Source organism: Podarcis gaigeae (assembly GCF_964106915.1).
Source record: "Podarcis gaigeae genome assembly, chromosome: 5".
In the NCBI taxonomy this organism is placed as follows: domain Eukaryota; kingdom Metazoa; phylum Chordata; class Lepidosauria; order Squamata; family Lacertidae; genus Podarcis; species Podarcis gaigeae.
In genome coordinates, this window is record NC_139681.1 from 99,307,510 (window position 1) to 99,332,023 (window position 24,514).

Consider the following 24,514-nt stretch of genomic DNA (forward strand, 5'->3'; position numbering starts at 1 on the left):
TGCTTGGCAGGGGGTTGGACTCGATGGCCCTTGTGGTCTCTTCCAACTCTAGGATTCTATGATTCTATGAAAGCTACAAAGCGGCCTTACCTCTGCGGGGGACTGATTTGAGATGCAGTTGCTCCGTATTTCCAGGATTACGCCCTGATATCATCTGTCGGAAACAGCCAACCAGCGTCGAGATCAGAAGTTCAGCAATGGCCTGGACCACTTCCCAAAATCCTGGTCTTCAGGGCTGCCAGTGGCAATTCTGTGTCCTGCAGGCAGAAGGGAGGGAGGGAGGGTGAGACACTTTTGCAGATAGAGAGAGAGAGAGAGGAGAGAGATGCTTGGTTTGGGGAGAGTGACACTTTGCAAGGCTGATGCCGGGGGGGGGGCAGATCCCATTGGCCAGCCCCCCGGACGGCCCCACCCCTCTGCAAGTGTAAAAGAAACCTTCGGAAAACCCTATCTCCAAATGCCTCTTGACCCTATCGCGCTTTGCTGGCTGACCTTATTATACGCCCAGAGATATTTATTTATTTGGCTTGGTTGACACCCAGAGAGGACATCCTGGGAGGAAATGACTTTTGAAGCTGCCCCGTATCCCACCTTGCCATGCTGCCCTGACGCCTACCTCCAGCGGTGAGTCTCCTTCTTTCTTCTTCTTGTCAGCCTGCATTTGCTGTGCAATTTTTTTTTTTTATCTCTTCTGCTATCAGATGGTGGCAGCTGGCTGGGCCGGGCTCCCTGCACGCCTGTCTGTGCTGTGTGTCTCCGAAGAAATATACCACTTGCTTCATGCTCTGCAAGGCTGATTATTATTTTTGGCCGCCCGGTTAGTTATTGTTCCATCGGAGGCAACCCTCTGTTTTGGCAGTAAATAAAGAGGGGAGGATAGGCAGAAAAGCTTGCCCGGAGGACAGATCGCTTGACAAGTGTCACGCAGAGTGACTGAAGACGAGAAAGGACCTTGGGTCCTGGCAGCAGAGTAAAAGAAATAATAATATCTATATCTGTGTCAATCTGTATGTTGACATCTGCAGGAGACCCAGAGAAGATACAGCGAGCAAGTGTAGCTGAGTGTGTTCCTAGCTAAATAAATAGTTCCAGAATTCCATGTGCATTCCAGCATGGGCGTACACTGAGAGAGAGCGCCCTGAGCATCTCATTCAGGGGAGAAAAAGGCAATCTTTGGATTTAAAGGAATGTGTGTGCATCAGAATGATCAGGGCAGGTCCCAACATCCGAGATGCTTGAATGCTGTGGATAGTTCCTAAGAACCTCAGGGTTGCTGGGCTGCATCAGAACAGCCCCCAGGGTTAAACTACTATGAAACTAATGGAGCTTAATCTTTGGGGGCCCTAATCCCAGAGGGACCCCAAATGTGTCTTTTATCCACATTGCAGACCCTCCAAGAGTCCCTGTTTTCCAGGGAGAGTCCCAGAACCTAGCAGTTTGAAATCACGTCAAAGTGCAAGTAGATAAATAGGTACCGCTCCAGCGGGAAGGTAAACGGCATTTCCGTGCACTGCTCTGGTTCGCCAGAAGCGGCTTGGTCATGCTGGCCACACAACCCGGAAGCTGTACGCCGGCTCCCTCGGCCAATAAAGCGAGATGAGCGCCATAACCCCAGAGTCGGCCACGACTGGACCTAATGGTCAGGGGTCCCTTTACCTTTAAGGGAAAACTCAAGTATATGGCAACGCACTGGAAAAAGCAATGATGGGCAGAGAATCACTATTGGGGGGAGGGCTTTCTAAAAAAGAAGATAACAGTGGTTACCTGGACCTCTTTGCTGGTTGTGAAGGAGCCCCCATAACAGTTCGAGCTTCAGGGCCCCCCAAATGTAGGTCTGCCACCTCCCATCATCTGTGCAGAATTTTGTTTCCAAGGAGGGGTGATCCACAAGTAGAGTATGCTAAATGCTGGTAATCCTTCTTCTCTTCTTTTTTTCACATATCTGGCATTCAGAGATATGTTGCTTAGGTACCATTTTGCTCTAATGGCCATTGTCTGCACGCTCCACCTTGCCCGCTATCCTATTTTCAAACCATCTAGTCACCTCTGTCCCCCACATCTCGTGCCAGGGGTTTGCAGAAGTTAATGGCTGCTTGAACAATCACTTGCTCAGCTTTCAGTGTTTTAGCTTAATCACATCAACACGAGGACAGTTGGATAGACATAGGCTTTGGTTTTGGCTTTTCCCGATCTTGTGATGGTTATTCCAGGTTGTGGTGAGCTGGGGATGACGGAAGACACTTTGCATGTGCTCAGAGGCGCCCATACTTATAATGACTGAAATCCCACTTACCTGGAAGGAAGCCCTGTTGAATTCTGTGGGTTTTACCTTTGAGTGCACGTGGCTAGGATTGCAGTCCCTATTATCCAGCTCTGGATTTGTACTAGGTCTAAGTTCCTAGGAAACCACCTGCTTCTGGATCTATATATTGGTCCTTGGCATTTCTGACGGATGTCTGGTTGTGTCAAGCTCTCAGTTTCTAAAAGAAGTTATTGGGTTCTGATATGCTTGGAAATCTGATCTTCGGAGACTGTGGTTCAGTGATCGAGTGTTTGCGCTACATGCAGAAGATCTCAGGTTCAGCCTCCGATGGCATCTCAAGACATGGCTGGAAGACAACCCTGCCTGAAATCTCAGAGAGCTGCTACCAGTCCATTTAGACAATACGTAGCTGATTTACTATAAGGCAGGTTCCAATGTTTGTCTTGACCCGGAAGGCATTCCCCCCAGTCTAATGTGTGCAGAGGCTGGGAAGCATGAGGAAGAAAAGGACTCTGCATATGCTCAGAGGTGGGCTGTTCTGTGCTACCCTTGTTGCAAAGCTTTAGTCTGACATTGGGAGGGGGAAATGGTTTGGGAACAAAATTTCCATGCAGAGCCAAGACGAGCTCTGCTATAGGGTTAATACTACTAAAGAAAGTGTGCCTCTGAGTATGCGCAGTGTATATTCTTTTTTGCTATTTGGTATGTGGACATGGGGGGGACGCAGGTGGCGCTGTGGGTTAAAGCCTCAGCGCCTAGGACTTGCCGATTGAAAGGTCGGCGGTTCAAATCCCTGCGGCGGGGTGCGCTCCCGCTGCTCGGTCCCAGCGCCTGCCAACCTAGCAGTTCGAAAGCACCTCCGGGTGCAAGTAGATAAATAGGGAGCGCTTACCAGCGGGAAGGTAAACGGCGTTTCCGTGTGCGGCTCTGGCTCGCCAGAGCAGCGATGTCACGCTGGCCACGTGACCCGGAAGTGTCTCCGGACAGCGCTGGCCCCTGGCCTCTTGAGTGAGATGGGCGCACAACCCCAGAGTCTGTCAAGACTGGCCCGTACGGGCAGGGGTACCTTTACCTTTACCTTTATGTGGACATGGGTGGCGCTGTGGGTTAAACCACAGAGCCTAGGACTTGCCGATCAGAAGGTCGGTGGTTCGAATCCCCGCGACAGGGTGAGCTCCCGTTGCTCGGTCTCTGCTCCTGCCAACCTAGCGGTTCGAAAGCATGTCAAAGTGCAAGTAGATAAATAGGTACCGCTCCGGTGGGAAGGTAAATGGCATTTCCATGCGCTGCTCTGGTTCACCAGAAGCAGCTTAGTCATGCTGGCCACATGACCTGGAAGCTGTACGCCGGCTCCCTCGGCCAATAAAGTGACAGGAGCGCCGCAACCCTAGAGTCGGCCACGACTGGACCTAATGGTCAGGGGTCCCTTTACCTTTACCTATGTGGCATTAGTGAGCAGAGCTTCCCAGTTAGATGAAATGTGATGTTAAAGCTGGTTTTTGGAATTTCACCCATCCATGGCAAAGTCAGGTTTCCTTTCAAGACCTCTTGCATTGCCTAAGAAATGGACTGAGGCTGAAATCCTAACCATGTTGAACCAGAAATAAGTCCTACTGAAATCAGAGGGGCTCGCTGCCAGGTTAGGTGGTGGACTCCCTTTCAGTGGAGGTTTTCAAGTAGAGGTTAGATGGTCATATGTCCGGAATTCTTGAACTGTGATTCCTGCATTGCAGGGGGTTAGCCTAAATGACCTTTGGGGGTCCCTACCAACTCTACAATTCTGTGATTCTCAGTGTGGTTACGACTGCAGTCTGGGACACATCATTGTGCCTGGGTCTCTTTCATCGCTGGCGCAAAAATCACAGGGCTGTACAGACATATAGCATTTGACTGGGTAGGGTGGTCATGCTGTTTAAGGTAGATAGGAAGATTCAAGGTACAGTGGTACCTCAGGTTAAGTACATAATTCGTTCCGGAGGTCCTTTCTTATCCTGAAACTGTTCTTAACCTGAAGCACCACTTTAGCTAATGGGGCCTCCTGCTGCTGCCGCGCCGCCGGAGCACGATTTCTGTTCTCATCCTGAAAAAAGTTCTTAACCTGAGGTACTATTTCTGGGTTAGCGAGTCTGTAACCTGAAGCGTACGTAACCTGAAGTGTATGTAACCCAAGGTACCACTGTACCTGCACCAAATCTCTGTTGTCGATATGAGATTATCCTCCAAATCTCTCTGTTTCCACACTTTCCCCTCCCTCAATCTGAGGTTTTTTTCCCATACAGTTTCTCCCTTTTGGAGTTCCTTTGCTCTGAAAATGATGGACTGAGAGGGGGAATTGCGGGAAGGCACTGATTTGGAGGAGAGCCAGTGTGGTGTAGTGGTTAGAGTATCAGACTGGTGGACTGGGGTTCAAATCTTCCACTCCGCCATGAAGCTCTCTGGGTGACCTTGGGCCACTCACTGCCTCTCAGCCGAACCTACCTCACAGGGTTGTTGTTTGGGGGGTTAAATGAGGACGGGGAGAAAACCACGTATGCCACCTTGAGCTCCTTGGAGAGAGAAGTGGAAACGAAATGCAAAATAAATAAGATAAGATAAATACGGACAATGGAGAATTAATGGATGTATATAAAAAAGTGTAGGTGAGCCCCCTTTTTCTTTAGCTTAATGGGATTTGTTCTTGCATGGAGGTCTTCTTTAATCTGCTCGGCTCTCTTTGCTGTGTTCCTCTTCGCTGCCCCGTTTGGCAGGCCTGTGCGAAAAGGAGAGGGCCAGCACCATCTAGCAGGGAACTTGCGGTGTGAAATTGCAACCACCTCTTGTACTTCAGCTGGCAAGGCTTGGGGAATGTGGAATCCAGCCCAGGAAAAGGGTAGCATGGAGGAGATAAGATGGGAGTAGAAGGCAGGTCTGTTTCCCTTCTGAAATCATCCACGCAACAGACAGTGCCTTACCAGCTTCTGGTCGTAAGGAAATCTCAGCTGTGCAGCTGCCCGACTGAAGGGGGCTCTCTGGGTTTGGACAGTGATGGGAAATGGAGAGGGGGGCAGCTGCGATTCCTGCATCGCAGGGGGTTGGGCTAGATGACCCCTGGGATCCCTTCCAATGCTACAATTCTATGATTCTGTGACGTTACCGGGAGGCGGAATTATGTGCCTTGCCAGAAATGTCTCTTTCCCACCGCTGAGACGGAAAGCAACCACAGCCAAGTCCACGATGGCTCTGTAATTGCGATCAAAGGCTCGATGCTCCCAGCTATGCAATTACACCCCCTGCCCCCCCCCCCGAGATTAGACAGGGGGAGGGTTGTTTGCAGACCAGCCACTCCCATTTCGGAAATGACAGCCAGACGATGCTGGAACTCCGAGGTGTAGGGGCTCGGATTAAGGGCGGCTTTGAAATTGTTGCACCTGTTCCCTCTAAAACACGGCGCTTTCTGCTCCAACCCTCCCTGCCCCCAGCGCCTTCACCCGGTGCTAAAAGTCCTCGACACAAAACCACCATCAGCCACGAACGCCTGTATAATTCTTCCCACCACATTGGTTGCTAAGTGGGTCGTGTGAAGAGGCCTGTAGAACCGCTGGCAGCAGGTGGCTTGAGTGAGCGAGCCTGGCTGCAGGGCAACAGAAAGCGGGAGCAGGCTCTGAGTTCAAGGCTTTCCTATTAGTATGTTATAGCTCTTAACAACTTGTGACCAGCATCCCTGTGAAATCGCCATCCCTGTCGATGCCTATTCGACCCCATTGATCAGCAGAACTGGCAATGTTACAGATACCTCGTAATGCCCATTCCATATTTGTAAGAAATCAATATTTTAGGGCAACAGCACCTAAACTTTGGAACTCCCTGCCTATTGACATCAGGTAGTCACTTTTGCTGCACTCTTTTCAGTGCTTCCTAAAAATATTTTGCCTACCCAGACTACTGATTTTTTAAAAAAAGAAAGATTTTTTTTAAAAAAACTCTCTTTTTTGTAATTCTGCTTATTGTTTGGGTTTCTTTAAAAACAAAAGAATAAAAACACACCACTTTGAGGATTGTTGTTGTTTAGTCGTTTAGTCGTGTCCACCTCTTTGTGACCCCCTGGACCAGAGCATGCCAGGCACTCCTGTCTTCCACGGCCTCCCGCAGTTTGGTCAAACTCATAATAATAATTTATTTATACCCCACCCATCTGGCTGGGTCCCCCCAGCCACTCTGGGCGGCTTCCAACAGAATATTAAAATACAGTAGTCTGTTAAACATTAAAAGCTTCCCTAAACAGGGCTGCCTTCAGATATCTTTCAAACGTCTGGTAGTTGTTTTTCTCTTTGACATCTGGTGGGAGGGCGTTCCACAGGCGGGCGCCACCACCGAGAAGCCCCTCTGCTTTGTTCCCTGTGACTTTGCTTCTCGCAGGTAGGGAATCACCAGAAGGCCCTCGGAGCTGGACCTCAGTGTCCGGGCAGAACGATGGGGGTGGAGACGCACCTTCAGATATACTGGGCCGAAGCCAGAGTTTGAATCCCCCCTCATCCGGCAAATTTGGGCCGGCCTCTGACTCTCAGCATCGCCTACCTCACAGGATTGTTGTGATGATAAAATGGGGAGGGAGAGAAGCCATGTACGCCACCTTAAGCCCCCTGGAGGAAAGGTGTGGCATGGATGCAATGAATCAAACACACAGATCCCCCAGGCTCCAGCAGGCAGCCTGCAGCGGTCAGCACTGGGAAGAGCATTGCCCACTCTTTCTGCTGCCTCACCCTGTTCGTCCTCCCTCCTTCCTCGCGGGGATCTCACCTGCCTCCTCTTTGAGCCATCCAGGGGGCTTTAGATGTTCTAAAGGAGATTTGGAAGGAGAATAGGCTCCTAAGCTGCCTGTCTGAGAGAAGCCCGGATCGAGTCTTTTAAAGGATTACACAGGAGCTGATTCCCCCATTACTGCTCTGTCTTCTTTTCTCTCCCCCCCTCCAAAAAAACCACCCCCACCTAAGCCCTAAAGGGGGAGGCAAGCTGAATATTCCTGATCTTTCATGTGGTCCCTGCTTTGGAGAAAGCTGGGAATGGGAATTAAGGGCTCAATAGCCGGGTTCTTCAGATGTGCTTCGTGTTTGCGGGAAACGCTGTAAAATGGATTTCTGCCATATCAGCCTACTGGTTCCTTCCTTAAAAGTGAAATTGCTGTGCCCATTTTGTGCGCCTCTGCAGGATTTGGTCGGGTTCTGTTTGTTTGTTTGTTTGTTTGTCAAAAAGCAACAACAGCAGATTTCCCCATGTTGTTGTTGTTTAGTCGTTTAGTCGTGTCTGACTCTTCGTGACCCCCTGGATCAGAGCACACCAGGTACTCCTGTCTTCCACTGCCTCCCGCAGTTTGGTCAAACTCATGCTGGAAGCTTCGAGAACACTGTCCAACCATCTTGCCCTCTGTCGCCCCCTTCTCCTTGTGCCCTCCATCTTTCCCAACATCAGGGTCTTTTCCATGGAGTCTTCTCTTCTCACGAGGTGGCCAAAGTCTTGGAGCCTCAGCTTCAGGATCTGTCCTTCCAGTGAGCACTCAGGGCTGATTTCCTTCAGAATGGAGAGGTTTGATCTTCTTGCAGTCCATGGGACTCTCAAGAGTCTCCTCCAGCACCATAATTCAAAAGCATCAATTCTTTGGTGATCAGCCTTCTTTATTCTCCAGCTCTCACTTCCATACATCACTACTGGGAAAACCATAGCTTTAACTATACAAACCTATGTTGGCAGGGTGATGTCTCTGCTTTTTAAGATGCTGTCTAGGTTTGTCATTGTTTTTCTCCCAAGAAGCAGGCGTCTTTTAATTTCGTGGCTGCTGTCACCATCTGCAGTGATCATGGAGCCCAAGAAAGTAAAATCTCTCACTGCCTCCATTTCTTCCCCTTCTATTTGCCAGGAGGGATTTCCCCATGGATCACCACAATTATGGCTCCAAGTGCCTTGGAAGTGGAACAACTTAGTTCCCGAACGTTTTGGCTCCCAAACATTGTAAACTCAGATGTGAGTGTTCCGGTTTCTGAATGTTCTTTTGGAAGCCGCACATCCGATGGGTCTTCCGATTGGCTCCGGGAGCTTCTTGCAGCCAATCAGAAGCTGCGCTTCGGAAGTCGAACTTTTTGGAAGTCGAATGGACTTCTGGAAGGGATTCTGTTCGACTTCCAAGGTACGACTATATGTAAAGAGATGAGGTCTGCTTCACATGGAGGAGTTTGGAGCAAGGTGGCAAATTACCGATGGAGAGAAACAGGGATATTTGGATGGAGAGAAACACGGGATACTTGGATGGCTGAGGCAAAGGACAAGGTGGTCCAAAAATGAATCTTACTTTAGCATTGGAGACAGGATGCTAAGAGTCCTTGTGACAGTACAGCAGCAGGTCTGAGGGCTCAGGAGGAGAAGCCAGAGGGTGCCATTGCCAGCCCTGAGCATTTGTTATAGAATTGTAGAATTGTAGAGTTGGAAGGGACACCCAAAAGTCATCTAGCCCAACCCCCTGTATTGCAGGAATCTCAGCTAAAGCATCCATCATCATCATCATCATCATTTTATTTATACCCCTCCCTCCCTGGCCAGAGCCGGGCTCAAGGCGGCTAACACCAGTAAAATTACATTTTAAAAAACCCCAATTTAAAATACAGGTTAAAATGCAATTTAAAATGCAGCCTCATTTTAAAAGTAGCCCATAGATCAAAACCGTAAGGGGAGGGAAACATAAGGATCAGACTGAGTCCAAACCAAAGGCCAGGCGGAACAGCTCCGTCTTGCAGGCCCTGCGGAAAGATATCAAGTCCCGCAGGGCCCTGGTCTCTTGGGACAGAGCGTTCCACCACGTTGGGGCCAGTACTGAAAAGGCCCTGGCCCTAGTTGAGACCAATCTAACCTCCTTGAGGCTCGGGACCTCCAAAATGTTGTCATTTGGGGACCTCTCCGCGGGGCATACCAGGAGAGGCGGCCCCGTAGGTATGTGGGTCCTAGGCTGCATAGGCAGATGGCAGATAACCACCCAACCTCTGTTTACAAACCTCCAAGGAAGGAGAATCTGCCACCACCCGAGGGAGTTTGCTCTACTGTCGAATGACTCTTACCATCAGAAAGTTTCCCCTAACGTTTAGACGGAATCTCCTTTCTTGTAACTTGAATCCATTGGTTCGAGTCCTACCTGTCAAACATCTAGACATTTCAGTTTATCTTAAAGGTGGGTGAATTCGTCCAGGTCACCTTGGATTCACTTGGAAATGATGGGAGGACTTCCACACACAGAGAAATCAGAATATTCAGATCTGCAAAATTCAGATCCAGCAAAATTCAGCTCAAGAAACAGTGTTCAAGCTTACAACTTCTGCTAAGATTATAATGGCTAAAAATTGGAGTGTATTTCCTACTATATCTGAATGGATGGGGGGAAATTGGCCCAAACTAATTAGGACTGGGCTAATTTATTACAAAAGAATGCATATAAATCAGCCTAACAGATTTATGGGGAAATGTATGCTTTTTGTAATAGTTTGAACCTGATCTGTGATAATGTCCAAACATAGGCTGTTTTCAACCTGCTCTGTGGTATTTCTTTATGCTCTTTATCATTGGTTTATTTTGTCTATATATTAATTAATATCAGGAGATATCAGAATCTTTTTTGGAGATGAATAATAATATTCATCTTCAGTCTTGTGAACCTCCCTGAGACCTGTGGGTACAGGGCGGTATATAAATTTTAATGTCATGGAAAGCAGTTAATTGGCTAGCAACAGGTCCCTTCCATTTCTATAATTCTATTATTCTATAGTGAAATGCCTGTGTAGGCTTGCCTAAAGGGAAAGAAATCTTTTAGCAGACATCAAAAGCAGTACAATGAAGATATCTGCCCGAAGAGCAGGACCTGTGAAACTAAAATATTGATTTCTTGCAAGAGCAGAACAAAAACTATGTGGCACTTGCGAAGGAGCTGGTTTTGGAGTCAAAGTGGTCTGGTGAGCCCATAGGAGCAAGGTGACCTTCCTTTAGTTACCTCCCTTTGGTCTTGGGCGTCCGAGGGCTTTGTACACCGATAAAAGCACAGCGTAGCACCAGTGCGAATCCTGCTGGGGGTTGTTTTTATTATGTTTTCAACAGCCTCCTCGATTTCACGCCTGGAGTGCGTGGTCACAATCCCACTCCTCTGAGGCTAGCCTTCTAAATTTGAGCTCCCTGTCATTTCGTCCAGGAGGCGTCAGTTTCTGCAACAGCCTTTCTCTCTCTCTCTCTGAGATGGGGGGGTCCCCTCTTTAATCCCCCCCCCCAGGAATGATGTCACCTCGGCCGGCCGTCACTCTTGCTTCTCTCACCGCGCCTGAATCTGGGAAATGTCTGCCTTGCCTGACCTGTGAGAGCAACACTTCGGCACCTGCTCTCTCCAAAGCACTGCAACCCTTAGTACAGTCATACCTCGGGTTACAGAGTCTTCAGGTTGTGCGTTTTTGGGTTATGGACGCACCGAAACCCGGAAGTACCGAACCGGGTTACTTCTGGGTTTTGATGCTCTCACATGCGCAGAAGCACTAAATCGCACTTTGCACATGTGCAGAAGCACCAAATCGCAACCAGCGATTGCAGGTTGCAGATGCTGCGGATCATGTTTGCAACCCGAGCGTCCACTGTACTCTCACCAGGCTGACCACCTCCAGGACCTTGAGATTTGTTGCAAGGGGGGACGGGGGGGGGGGAGAAATAGAGACATGGGTCTGTCAAATGTTTTGAGATCAGCCTGATGCCGGCGCTTTTCGTCGAGGTCCCGACTCCTGGGCCTGACCCCGGCCAATTGGAAAGGTCCGGTCTGTGACTCCTGTAAGAGGTAGTTATTATGCATTTGATCTTGGCGTTGCGCCATGCCTGCAAAGCGGGTCAGAGACCCATCTCTACATCTGGATAAAGGACAGGACATTGTTGTTGTTTAGTCGTTTAGTCATGTTCGATTCTCCGTGACCCCCTGGACCAGAGCACTCCAGGCACTCCTGTCTTCCACTGCCTCCCGCAGTTTGGTCAAACTCATGCTGGTAGCTTCGAGAACACTATCCAACCATCTCATCCTCTGTCGTCCCCTTCTCCTTGTGCCCTCCATCTTTCCCAACATCAGGGTCTTTTCCAGGGAGTCTTCTCTTCTCAGGAGGTGGCCAAAGTCTTGGAGCCTCAGCTTCAGGATCTTCAAGACGAGATGGTTGGATAGTGTTCTCGAAGCTTACCAGCATGAGTTTGACCAAACTGCGGGAGGCAGTGGAAGATAGAAGTGCCTGGCGTGCTCTGGTCCAGGGGGTCACAAAGAGTCGGACACGACTAAACGACTAAACAACAACAAATATATTTGCTCCAGGATTTGTTGAGTTGAAGGCTGGCTTAGAAGCATGATGAGAAATAAATACTCCGAGAGCCAGTGTGGTGAGAAATAAATACTCTGAGTGCCAGTGTGGTGTAGTGGTTAAGAACAGTGGACTCATAATCTGGGGAACTGGGTTCGCTTACCAGCTCCTCCACATGCAGCTACTGGGTGACCTTGGGCCAGTCACACTTCTTTGAAGTCTCTCAGCCCCACTCACCTCACAGAGTGTTTGCTGTGGGGGAGGAAGGGAAAGGAGATTGTGAGCCGCTTTGAGACTCCTCCGGGTAGTGATAAAGTGGGATATCAAATCCAAACTCTTCTTCTCTACTCAGTTATGTTACATGTCCCCTTGCATAAGATGTCCTGCTAAATCAAACCAAAGGCCCGTCTCAGTCTTTGGCATCTTGGCACCTCCAGGTGCTGCTGAACTACACTTCCCACCAGTACCAGGCAGTGTGGGGCAGCTGCCATCACTTGCTTTAACTCCAAATTATGAATGCAGGATATCAGTTTATTGGAATCTCAGCATATTGTCTCCAATACAGATCAGAGTCCAGGTATTTGAGATGCAGTTGTAAAGTGCAAATAGGTGCTTAAGAATTTCTCCCTGGCAAATGCGCTTCACTTCTTGGGGTATGTTGCAAAGCAGACCAGGGGGAAAAAAAGAAAATTACAAACTACCAGACAGAAGAATGTAAAGTATTGCACAAGGATATTTTCGGGGACCATTTTGCAAGTTTGATATTTGAAGTTCAGAATTCATGTTCTGCTGCCAAGACTCTGCTGACAAACTGAGTCGCCTTAAACACAGTCAGAAAGAGAGATCCCCTCAAAGTGAAAGCCTGGCGCACACAAAATCCATTCACCATTTAAAAGAAATATAGATTTTTTTATAATATAAAAATGTTCACACTTCAAGGTGCAGATTCCCCATGCAAACCGCAGCAACTCTTCTCTACCTGCTAGACACACACACAAATGCATTCAGAAACAGATATCAGAACAGTATCCAGCACAAACTATTCTCCGTTTACCAGGGACAGTCCCTGTAACATCACACTCAGGGTTTGTGGGTTTGGGGGATGTTTCCATCCCTCAAGTTTCAGCCCTTTCCCAGGGTCTTTAGAAGCCAAGACTGTGCCTGCGAATCAGCACCCTTTCCCTGGGAGTAAGCGCCACTGAGCTCAATGGGGCTTTATTCCAAGTAGAATTATACAGGATTACACTGCAAATTTTCCCATGCGTGTGATCTTGCCACTTTCAAACCAGGGCCTCTTTTGGACAGAGTTGTCTTGGCCACTGTATTGTCCTGCTTTCGGAGGATGTCGAAGACGCAGCTCTTTTGACAACTGAAATGCATATTTTTCGGCCCCACCGTATCTCTGTGATGGAAAGCTGTTTAAAAGTGATTTTAATTATGTGATTTAAAGGTCGTAACCTGCCTTGGGGCCTGAGGGGTGTGGGTAAGTAACAATAACATTTATTCTTTGCACTTATATGCTACCTTTCTCTCCAAAGAGCTCAAGGTTCTTTTCTCCCTCTGCATTTAATCCTCAGAACAACAACCCTTTGAGGTAGCTTAGGCTGAGAGGGAGTGACTGCCTCCCCCAAGGTCACTCAGTGGCTGAGTGGGGAGATTCGAACTCTGATCTCCCAGGTCATAGTCCGACATGCTGAGCAGTCCCCTCATGTCACCTGTCCTGAATCTTCAAACTTTTGCTTCCATGGGATTTCCAAGAGTTCAAATACAAGAGCGCTCTCTCTTCCTGGGGATTCTAGCAACAGAAAATATTAAAATTGAAAACATCGTCGTTGTCCCATGCCATTATTGCAATTATTGCAAGTCCCTTTGTCGTTGGGAGAGCACAATGCAACGACTAAATCAAATTAAAATCTGTTTCCTCCCAGGGCAGATATGGGAGGGTGGGCTCCCAGCCTGCTTTTAAGTCCCTGACTCGGTTGTCCCAGATGGCGATAGGATGGCGGAGTCAGGGGTATGTGGGGAATAAATGGGACCCTGCAGAATTAGGGGAATTCCAGATGACGGGATGCCTTGCTTGAAACTGGTTGGCCCATCCAGAAAAATCCCCTCCCTCCCTCCCTCCTTCTCCCTCCCTCCCTCCTTCTCCCTTCACACAGCTGTGCGCTCCATTTCATAGCCTGCCTGCTGTCTACAAATCACCCGCGTGTTAAAATGCGGCAGAGGGGAATTCCAGCACACTGGGCGCTGCCAAGACCCTCAAGCTCTGACGTGAGTTCACCCCCCCTTCCCCACCCCCTGTCAAGGGCTAAAAATACAGGAACAGAGTCCAGGGCTTAGCTGGCAGTCGTGGCCGAATGGACACCCACCATCTCCCTAAGCAGCTTTCCTGACCCTGGTTCTGCCTGGAGCATCAATGGAACAAGAGGCCAGCTTCAGACTGGGAGCAGTGCTGTGCAGTGGTTAGAATAATAATAATAATAATTAATAATAATAATTTATTTATACCCCACCCATAATTTATTTATACCCCACCCATCTGGCTGTTTTCCCCTAGCCACTCTGGGCAGCTCCCAACTGAATATTAAAAAACACGATAAGACAGAATATTAGGACTCAGACCTGGGAGAGAGAACCGGGTTTGAATCCCTGCTCGGCCTCAAAGCTCTCACTGGGTGGCCTTGGGCCAGTCATCTCTCAGCCTAACCTACATAGCTGTCAACTGTCCCTTATTTGGCGGGAAACTCCCTTATCCCAGTGCTGTGTCCCGCTGCTGTCCCTTATTGATGATGTCCCTTAAATTTGCTGGGTTTCATGGTCGCCCGGCTCGGGAGGGAAGCAGCGGCTTGGGGTCCTTCGCCGTGAGAGGGAGCGCGCGCACGAGTTGCTGCGTCTCCGTCTCTCCCTTTTCCCCCTCAGGGGCGCATTGTGAGGAGACGGGTGGCGGCGGGCGGGCAGGCGGGCTGCCACGGCGCCACAACCACCTCATGCTGGGCTCGCGGGTGGCATGGGCGAGAGTCTCTCTCCCTCCCTCCCTCCCTCTCTCTCGGGCGGGGAAGGGCCGATGGAACTCCTCGCACCAGGACGACGGCAGCCCCGACGTGCTGCTTAGCATCCCCTCCAACCAGTGCAGCATCTTAATGTAGTGATTTCCCCCTCTGCACCCCTTTCATAACTCTATTTTTATAAATCATTTGTCCATCCATAGTTCAATTTTTTACTACAAGTTTTCTGTCAATCCTATGAATGTATGTAACTCTTTACAATAGCTTTTCAAATTAATTATAAACTTTCCCGATTCTTTATTAAAGAGGTCCTCTTCCTGGTTTCTAATTCTGCCTGTAAGCTTTGCCATCTCGACGTCGTTCATCAGTTTTGTCTGCCCCTCTTCTTTGGTGGGAGTTGTAGACCCTTAGGATCATCTAGTCCAACCCCCTGCAAAACACAGTCAGTGGCAGCAAAAGCAGCATGGCTCCATCCCTTATTTTGGCTGCTGATCCCTTATTTTCAAATCTGTAAGTTGACAGCTATGCTAACCTACCTCGTAGGGTTCTTGTTGGGGTTGAATGAGGAAGGTAGATAAATGCAATAAATAATCATGACAACCATTTTACCCAGGGGGGTGGCCCTGAAGGCTTCAGAAATCCTGTGGCTGAGCTGCTCAAACCGCAGCTAGCAAGCAGGGACTTTGATCGCTCTCCCCAAGACTGCAGCCTCTAACTGGGGTGCTAGGAACAGCCATAGAATGATGGAATCGTTGAGTTGGAAGGGAGCCTGAGGGTCATCCAGTCCGACCCCCTGCAATGCAGGAATCTCAGCTGAAGAATCCAGGGCAGATGGCCATCCAGCCTCTGCTTAAAAACCTACAAGAAAGTCGAGTCCACTACCTTCCAAGGCAGCCCGGTTCTTACTGTCGAGAAGTTCTTCCCGATGTTGATTCAGAATCTCCTTTGTAACTTGAAGCCCTGGGTTCAAGTCCTGCCCTATTGCTATCCTACCTATAACCCCGTACTGCCAGAACTCTTTTGCAATTCTTCTCTTCTTTGGTGATCCCTCGTAGCTGAGTAAGATGGTCTTCCAGAAACACAGTTTTGAAAGTGACTCCGTAAGTGACTGTGGAGGCCAATTCTGGAACCACACATCCTTCCATAGTGGGTACATTGCTTTCTGGGCGAGAGTTGATCGTGGTGTGGGTTTGCCAAGCGTGCCTCCCTCTTAGCAGGTTTCTCCCTTGTGTCCTGAGTTTGAGTGTCTTCAAAGGCCATGTCGCCTTTGGTAAAGGCTCTTCTCCAACTGGAGCGCTCGCAGGCCACTGTTTCCCAATTGTTGGTGCTTATACTACATTTTTTAAGATTTGCCTTGAGACAGTCTTTAAACCCTTTTTGTTGACCACCAGCATTAAGCTTTCCATTTTTACGTTGGGAATAGCGTAGTTGCTTTGGAAGACAATAATCAGGCACCAACAATGACCAGTCCAACAAAGTTGATGTTGGAGAATCATTGCTTCAACACTGGTGATCTTTGCTTCTTCCAGTACACTGATATTAGTTTGCCTGTCTTCCCAAGTGATGTGAAAAATTTTTAAGAGACACCGTTGATGGAATCTTTTGAGGAGTTGGAGATGACATTTATAAGTGGTCCATGTTTCACAAGCATTCAGTAAAAATGGTAGTACAATAGCTTTGTAAACAAGAATTTTGGTTTCCCTGTGAATGTCCCAGCCCTCGAACACTCTGCACTTCAATTGGGAGAAAGCTGCACTCGCAGAGTTCAGGCGATGCTGGATTTCGGCATCGGTATTGGCCCTTGTGGAAAGATAACTGCCCAGGTAGGAGAAGTGATCAACATTTTCCAGCGTTACAACAATGAGTTGGATTTGTGGCCCTGCAGAGAGGTTATTTTGTACATGCTGGTGCAGCACGGCTGCCAACACAGAACTCTTTTGCAATAAAATGATACAGTCACAAAGACTAGTATGTTGTGTTCTGATTTCATAAACCTATAGATCTGCATAACTGGCAATATGTTCAGATTGGAATCCCTTCCAACTCCTAGGAGCCAACTCCTAGGGGCCGAGGGATCTTTGCCCCCACCCCAAAATAAAATATTTGAGGGGGCCAGGCCCACCCCCAAGTTGATGGACATTGCCATTCAAATTGGTCAGGTGACCGATTATGTTTGGAAGGAGCCAATTTTGTACACGCTGCCCCCCTCCCAGAGCAGAGTTTGGGCGAGGAAGCTAACGGGAAATTCTAAGTCTGCAAACAGTTTAAATGAATTCGGTATATGTAAATAAACTCCAATGGAAGAGATGACAAAACGTGAAGGCAGTAAATCTATTGCCCCAGCAAGCAAATAGGAAAGTCCGTTTAGTAAGTTTATTTCCATTATACATGTGGAAAAATTGAGGTCAGTTTATAAATGGTTGCATCTGGGGGTTTTTTGGGGGGGTAGAAAAGGAAGCAAGGCATTTTACATATTTTTAAGCAGCTGTTTAGACAAGGTTTGTTTGCTGTTTAATAATAATAATAATAGTACCTGCAGTGCTTAATATTTGGAACACGTTTGCAATCGCCTCCTACCCTCTTGTTGCATTGAGTAGGCCTTCAGCACACCTTCTCTATATAATGTTTTTTAATGTATTTAGCTGTATGTTTTAGTAGTTCTCACATAGTGATAGATACAGCAGTTCATATATAGTTTTAATTCTAATTTAATAAGTATTAGGGGAGAGGGGTTTATTGGTTCATGTCTTTTCTTCTTGTTATCTATTTTGGGGTTGTTATTTTGCATTTTTATATCATGAACTGCCCCAAGATCTACAGATGAAGGGGGGTGTACAAATTCATTAATATAAATAATAAATAATTTGTGTTTAATTGCTTTCTAGTGATTTTTCCCTGCTATGGTTTAGCTACTTCTGCTTTATTTGTAAAGCCTCCTTGAGTCCCAGTCTGGAGAAAAAGTGGGATAGTAATAATAAAAAATAAAAATTAACCCTCCAGCAATGCAAGAATTTCAGCTAAAGCATTTCTAACAGATGGCCATCCAACCTCTGCATAAAAACCTCCAGGTAAGGAGATTCCACCACCTTTTGAGGTCATGCATTCCACTGCTGAGTGGCTGTTGCCCTTGGAAAAAGCTCTTCCCAATATTTAGCTGGAATCTCCAAAGCTAAGAGGTCCTGAAAACTTCCTCCCTGCAAGAAGAAACCCTGAACAAGCTTCATGGTACCTTCTTTGCAAGACTTTCCATGAACACATCTGCATTCCCCAATAGCTTAGGTCAGCATTCTCCAACATGGTAACAGTAACAGTAACAATAACAATAACAACAATAACAATTTATTTATTTTTTATATGCCGCCCATCTGGCTGGGTTTCCCCAGCCACTCTGGGCTGCTTCCAACAAAATATTCAAAATCCCTCCTCCCCTCCGTGGGTCCTTTGAATATCTTAATCAACTGCATATTGTATTTCATCCCAATTATGGTCATCCAAAATGTCCAAAGTCCTCGTAACATCGCAAGAGTTATTCAAAGCCTGCCAAAGACTTCAAGTGTTTACAGTCTTCTTTCAAATACAATCTGTATTTATCCCATTACCTGCTCAGGTTTTGGTCCTCCTGATTCCTGATTCTCCCAGTCAGTCTAGCCATCTCTGCAAAGTCTAGTAGTATCATCTGCCAAACCGTTTCCCCAGGCACTCTGGGCAGCTCCCAACAAATTAAAAACAGAATAAAACATCAGATATTAAAAGCTTCCCTAAACAGGGCTGCCTTCAGATGTCTTCTAAATGTCATATAGTTCTTTATTTCCTTGACATCTGCTGGGAGGGCATTCCACAGGGCAGGCACCACCACCGAGAAGTCCCTCTGTCTGGTTCCTTGTAGCTTCACTTCTCTCAGGGAGGGAACCGCAAGGAGGTCCTCAGAGCTGGACCTCAGGGTCTGGGCAGAATGATGGGGGCAATCAGGTTCTCCAACTACAGTTCCCTGGAATCTTTGGGGTGGGGAGGCATGGGGAGAGCCAAGACTTTGTGAGGGCTGCTAGGGCTCTTTAAACTTATCGTAATGGTTGTGGCCTCAGTCGGTCTGGGAATCTGTCTGGGAAGAGTTGGAGAAGGAAGGAGAAGGAAGAGGCAGCCCCAAGAAAAGAGAGTTTGGGTTTTTTCCCATAAACTAATAAAGCTTGGGCTCCATGATCACTGCAGATGGTGACAGCAGCCACAAAATTAAAAGACGCCTGCTTCTTGGGAGAAAAGCAATGACAAACCTTGTTGTTGTTGTTTAGTCGTTTAGTCATGTCCTACTCTTTGTGACCCCATGGACCAGAGCACACCGGGCACTTCTGTCTTCCACTGCCTCCCTCAGTTTAGTCAAAATGACAAACCTAGACCCATCTTAAAAAGCAGAGACATCACCTTGCCAACAAAGGTCCGTATCGTAAAAGCCATGGTTTTCCCAGTAGCGATGTATGGAAGTGAGAGCTGGAAGTCATTCTGGCCACATGACCTGGAAGCTGTACGCCGGCTCCCTTGGCCAATAAAGCGAGATGAGCACCGCAACCCCAGAGTCGGTCACGACTGGACGTAATGGTCAGGGGCCTTTACTAAATGAATATTTTAACAAGTAAAACAGAAAATTTAATAAAAAATATACACACAAAAAAGAAAACCAACTATGCCTCCAAACTCCATCAAGGGCCTTCTTCCCATGATACTCATAGAATCATAGAATCATAGAGTTGGAAGAGACCACAAGGGCCATCGAGTCCAACCCCCTGCCAAGCAGGAAACACCATCAGAGCACTCCTGACATATGGTTGTCAAGCCTCTGCTTAAAGACCTCCAAAGAAGGAGACTCCACCACACTCCTTGGCAGCAAATTCCACTGTCAAACAGCTCTTACTGTCAGGAAGTTCTTCCTAATGTTTAGGTGGAATCTTCTTTCTTGTAGTTTGGATCCATTGCTCCGTGTCCGCTTCTCTGGAGCAGCAGAAAACAACCTTTCTCCCTTCTCTATGTGACATCCTTTTATATATTTGAACATGGCTAGCATCTCTGGCTAGCATCACAGCACAGCATCTCTGCAATGCCGTCTACGGCTGCAATGGCAGCTGATAAATGAGCATCACCATCATCATCATTTACCATAGTTTTCGCTCTATAAGACGCACCAGACCACAAGACGCACCTAGTTTTTGGAGGAGGAAAACAAGAAAAATCTGAATTTCAGAAGCCAGAACAGCAAGAGGGATCACTGTGCAGTGAAAGCAGCAATCCCTCTTGCTGTTCTGGTTTCTGGGATAGCTGCGCAGCCTGCATTCGCTCCATAAGACGCACACACATTTCCCCTTGCTTTTTAGGAGGGAAAAAGTGAGTCTTATAGAGCAATCTGGTAATCTGTATGCCGCCTTTCCATAGTTAAAACAATGCTCATTCTGCACGGGCAACAGGCTTCTCTCTCCTACTAATAAACCTGTTTAATCACCACTTCCCACCCCAACAACGAAGTGCGTCTCTTTTCTCTCAGTTCCCCGACAGCCTTTAGCTGCATCCTGTTTTGCAGGAGCCTCTCAAATTTCGCAAATAGGCTAACGGGCCCAGAGTAAGGGGAGGGCATGCAATTCCCGGCACCGTGCAGAAATAAGGAGGGCCCTATGCGATTTAAGCCACCCCCTTTGCAACCTCTCTTCGGTTCATCAACAGGTCAGGGCCTCCCTGCAGGCTCCAGCACCCCAATCCTGCTAGAGGTCATTGGATCTCAATGCAATTCCCAGAATGACATTTGCTTGCTTGCTTAAGTTGTGTGGGCTTCAGTGCTAGTCAGCGGCCAGGGGGAGAATGAAATTGATGGATTGATTTCATTTATCTTCTTTGGTGATCCCTCGTAGCTGAGTAATATTGTCTTCCATGAACACGGTTTTAAAAGTGAGTCCGTAAGTGACTGTGGAGGCCAGTTCTGGATCTTTCCACAGTGGGGACAGAGGTTACTGGGTGGGAGTTGATCCCAGTGAGGGTTTGCCAAGCATGCCTTCCTCTCAGCACATTTCTCCCTTGTGTCCTGAGTTCGAATGTCTTCAAAGCCCAGTTACAGATAGGTAGCCGTGTTGGTCTGCCATAGTCAAAACAAAAAAATTCCTTCCAGTAGCACCTTAAAGACCAACTAAGTTAGTTCTTCGTATGAGCTTTCGTGTGCATGCACACTTCTTCAGAGGCTTCTTCAGAGGCATCTGAAGAAGTGTGCATGCACACAAAAGCTCATACCAAGAACTAACTTAGTTGGTCTTTAAGGTGCTACTGGAAGGAATTTTTTTGTTTTCAAAGCCCAGGACACCTTTGTAAAGGCTGTTCTCCAGCTGGAACACTCGCAGGCCAGTGTTTCCCAATTATTGATGTTTAGACTACATTTTTAAATATTTGCCTTCAGTCTTTAAACTGTTTTTGTTGACCCACCAGCATTACGCTTTCCATTTTTATGTTGGAAATAGAGTAGTTGCTTTGGAAGATGATAATCAGGCATCAGCACAATAAGACCAGTGCAACAAAGTTGATGTTGAAGAATCTTTGCTTCAACAATGGTGATCTTTGCTTCTTCCAGTACACTGGCATTAGTTCGCCTGTCTTCCCAAGTCATGTGTGGAAATTTTCAGAGACCCCGTTGATGGAATCTTTTGAGGAGTTGGAGATGGTGTTTATAAGTGGTCCATGTTTCACAAGCATAAAGTAAGGTTGGTAGTACCATAGCTCCTCTCATTCTCTGCAAAGAGGGACTGGTTTTTAAACAACTGTGGAAACTGCAACCCTCAGAGAAGAACAGGGGGTGTTCTTCACAACTCTCAGCACCCTTAGCAAACTACAGTTCCCAGGATAATCTGTAAGAAGGCATTGCTCCATATTTGATATGTGGTGGACTTGTAAAAGGGTAAAAGAGTATTGGGAAATAATTTATAATAAATTGAACAAAATGTTTAAAAGTTCTTTTACCCCCCAAAAAACCAGAGTCCTTTTCCTTGGGGATAATTCAGTTTGAAATTCCCAGGTGTCAAAAAAGGTTATTTATCTATGCTACTACCACGGCCCATGTTTTGTTTGCCCCCAAATGGAAAACAAGCGAGGTCCCAACCAAAGAACAATGGCAAGTAAAAATGATGGAATAAGAGCAGATTGCAGAACAAACTCATAGACTAAGAGAACAGAAAGAGGATTGGGAAAATGTTTATTGAATATATGGGGGGCGGCAATTGTGTACACTTGAAAACATTGGCAGCATTAAGATCAATTCAACATTGTAAATGAGTTTTGATGGATGCAATGACGGAATACTGAATTGTTTAGTTTATGTAAAATATGCAGGGATTTATGTTATGCAAGATGGAAAGAGAAGAATAAGAGAAGTCATTGATATTTTAAGGTTGTTTAAATGAATATTCTAAAATGTAAAACAGAAAAGTTTAATAAAGAATTATACCCCCAAAAAGTGAAAAGGAAGAAGGCAGTGATGCTTAAAGTGGTATGATAGCGCTTTAAGTGCATGGTGTGATTGTAGCTTTATTGTTGTTGTTGTTGTTTAGTTGTTTAGTTGTGTCCGCCTCTTCGTGACCCCCTGGACCAGAGCACGCCAGGCACTCCTGTCTTCCACTGCCTCCCGCAGTTTGGTCAAACTCATTCTGGTAGCTTCGAGAACACTGTCCCACCATCTCGTCCTCTGTTGTCCCCTTCTCCTTGTGCCCTCCATCTTTCCCAACATCAGGGTCTTTTCCAGGGAGTCTTCTCTTCTCACGAGGTGGCCAAAGTCTTGGAGCCTCAGCTTCAGGATCTGTCCTTCCAGTGAGCACTCAGGGCTGATTTCCTTCAGAATGGAGAGGTTTGATCTTCTTGCAGTCCATGAGACTCTCAAGAGTCTCCTCCAGCACCAGAATTCAAAAGCATCCATTCTTCGGCGATCAGCCTTCTTGATGGTCCAGCTCTCACTTCCATACATCACTACTGGGAAAACCATAGCTTTAACTATACGGACCTTTGTTGGCAAGGTGATGTCTCTGCTTTTTAAGATGCTGTCTAGGTTTGTCATGGACTTACTTCTGAGCAAATATGTTTAAGATTGCACTGCTAGATTTGTGCCTGCATGTGTTTAATCCTACCACTGTGTCTTAGATTTTAAAACTTTTAAATGACAATTCAATCATTTTTGTTTAAAATACTTTACTGATTGCCTTTTCTTTCGCCATCCACTTTGCGGAAAAGGTGGTTATATATATATTTATATATATGTTTACAAATACGATTTGGACCTTTTGTGTAGGTTTGTGGACACCCCAGGCCATTTCTCCTGGACGGAGAGTTATTACCGCTCTACCATGCCTCAAGGCTCGCAGGCGAGAGAATATGGCCGTCCGGAAGTTTTCCAGCAAATCTGGGATATCCTCGATCATCAGTGAGTAGCAAGATGGATGAATCAGACGGGGGATTGTCTGGTGTGGGGGTGTGTTATGTTCTACTTGTCAAATTGGAAGGGCCTTGGAGTCCCACCCAACAGTTGCTCAATATGCCAAATGTCAGAGGCAGCCAGTCGATTTCTCCATCTAGCCTAATAGTGTCTACTCTGACTGGAAGCTGCTCAGATCGTAACTCAGTTGTGGAGCACATCTGCTTTGCATCTCCAAGTAGCAGACCTTCCACGTGTCCATGTTTTCCAGGGACAGTCCTGGATTTACTGATGCCATCTCGGTTTCTGGTTTGAGGACGCTGGGTGAGACGGGCCTTTGGCCTGAGCCAGCAACCAGACTCTCCTTGTGTGGGCTTCCATCTTTGATGTCGAGTGAAACACTTTTCAGACCCCTCTCATATTCCGCAGGCCCATCTGCTCAGTCCAGCCCATTGACTTGAATTTCCTGGAGGAGGAAACGGAAAATGGCCCCGCGAACAAAATTGAGATCAGCATGGATTGCATTCGGATGCAGGATTCAGAGATCAGAGACCCAATGTGGGTGAGTAGCCAATGTCAGGATGCTGCGGTTAGGATGTTGGGCTACGACCCGGGACGCTTGGGCCAATCATGGATACTTATCTTAACCCGCCTCGCAGGGATGTTGTGAAAATAAGATGAGTGTCCGTGTATTGAGGGTGGGGGGAGAACCACACACTCTGCCTTGAACTCCTGGGATGAAAGGTGGGATATAAATAAACTGTAGTCCAGGGCATATGTGGAAAGAAAGGTTGGGTTTTTTTAAAGTACCAGTTTATCATAGAAGGTAAACCAGGTTCAAAGTGGTGGCTGCATGAAAAATATCGTATGTGTGGATGTGCAATGCTTGCTCACTGCCAAAGGTTTTGGCAAGCTGTACTTGATCATGCATTATTTTTTGGCTTTTAATTATCTGCGGCCTCTTTGAATGGGAGGAATGTTCTTATTGTGCTTCTCAAAAATAGGATCGCTCTTTAGATCTTCCTTCGTTTTCTTTCATGCTGGTTTTAACATGTATGTTTCTTAGTTGTAAGTCACAACGAGTTCCCTTGCTGAAAAAGTGATTCTTAAACTTAATAAAGCGAGAACAACCCTGTGGGGGAGTTCTGTGCATTGCAGAAGCTTGCACGCGTCCTTTCGAACTTGGGTTCTAATCAGGAGGACCCCACCACTTTTTTTTTTATCCCAACCTCAGGACAGCTGTCTTGTTGCCCCAAACCCAAAGTCCTGCTCAGGCTTGCAGGAGAGAAGACCTTTCCCCTCCCCCTCCCCCGCATTGCCGTGGGTTGGACTAGATGACCCTCGGGTCCCTTCCGACTCCTTTCCTCTCCTTTTTGGTTGAAGTTAAATCCTTTGAAGACAGAGGTCCTTTGGCTGGGTCAGGACAATATGGGATGGGGGGGCAACTCCCATCTCTTGCGGGGGTGCAATTAGTGCCAGCACCGTCCGTTAAGAGTTT

The 24,514-nt window shown here is 47.2% G+C and overlaps 1 protein-coding gene across 1 annotated transcript; it reads left to right on the plus strand.

Moving 5' to 3' along the window:
• Positions 1 to 254: 254 nt before the first annotated feature.
• On the plus strand, positions 255 to 24,088 carry LOC310844517 (tumor protein 63-like; the record flags this gene model as incomplete). The annotated part of the gene is made up of 4 exons (XM_083738617.1): positions 255 to 624; positions 22,894 to 23,025; positions 23,446 to 23,578; positions 24,083 to 24,088. The coding sequence occupies exons 1-4, from the start codon at positions 563 to 565 to the stop codon at positions 24,086 to 24,088; spliced, it is 333 nt and encodes a 110-aa protein (XP_083594743.1). The 5' UTR covers positions 255 to 562.
• Between the last annotated feature and the right edge of the window lie 426 nt (positions 24,089 to 24,514).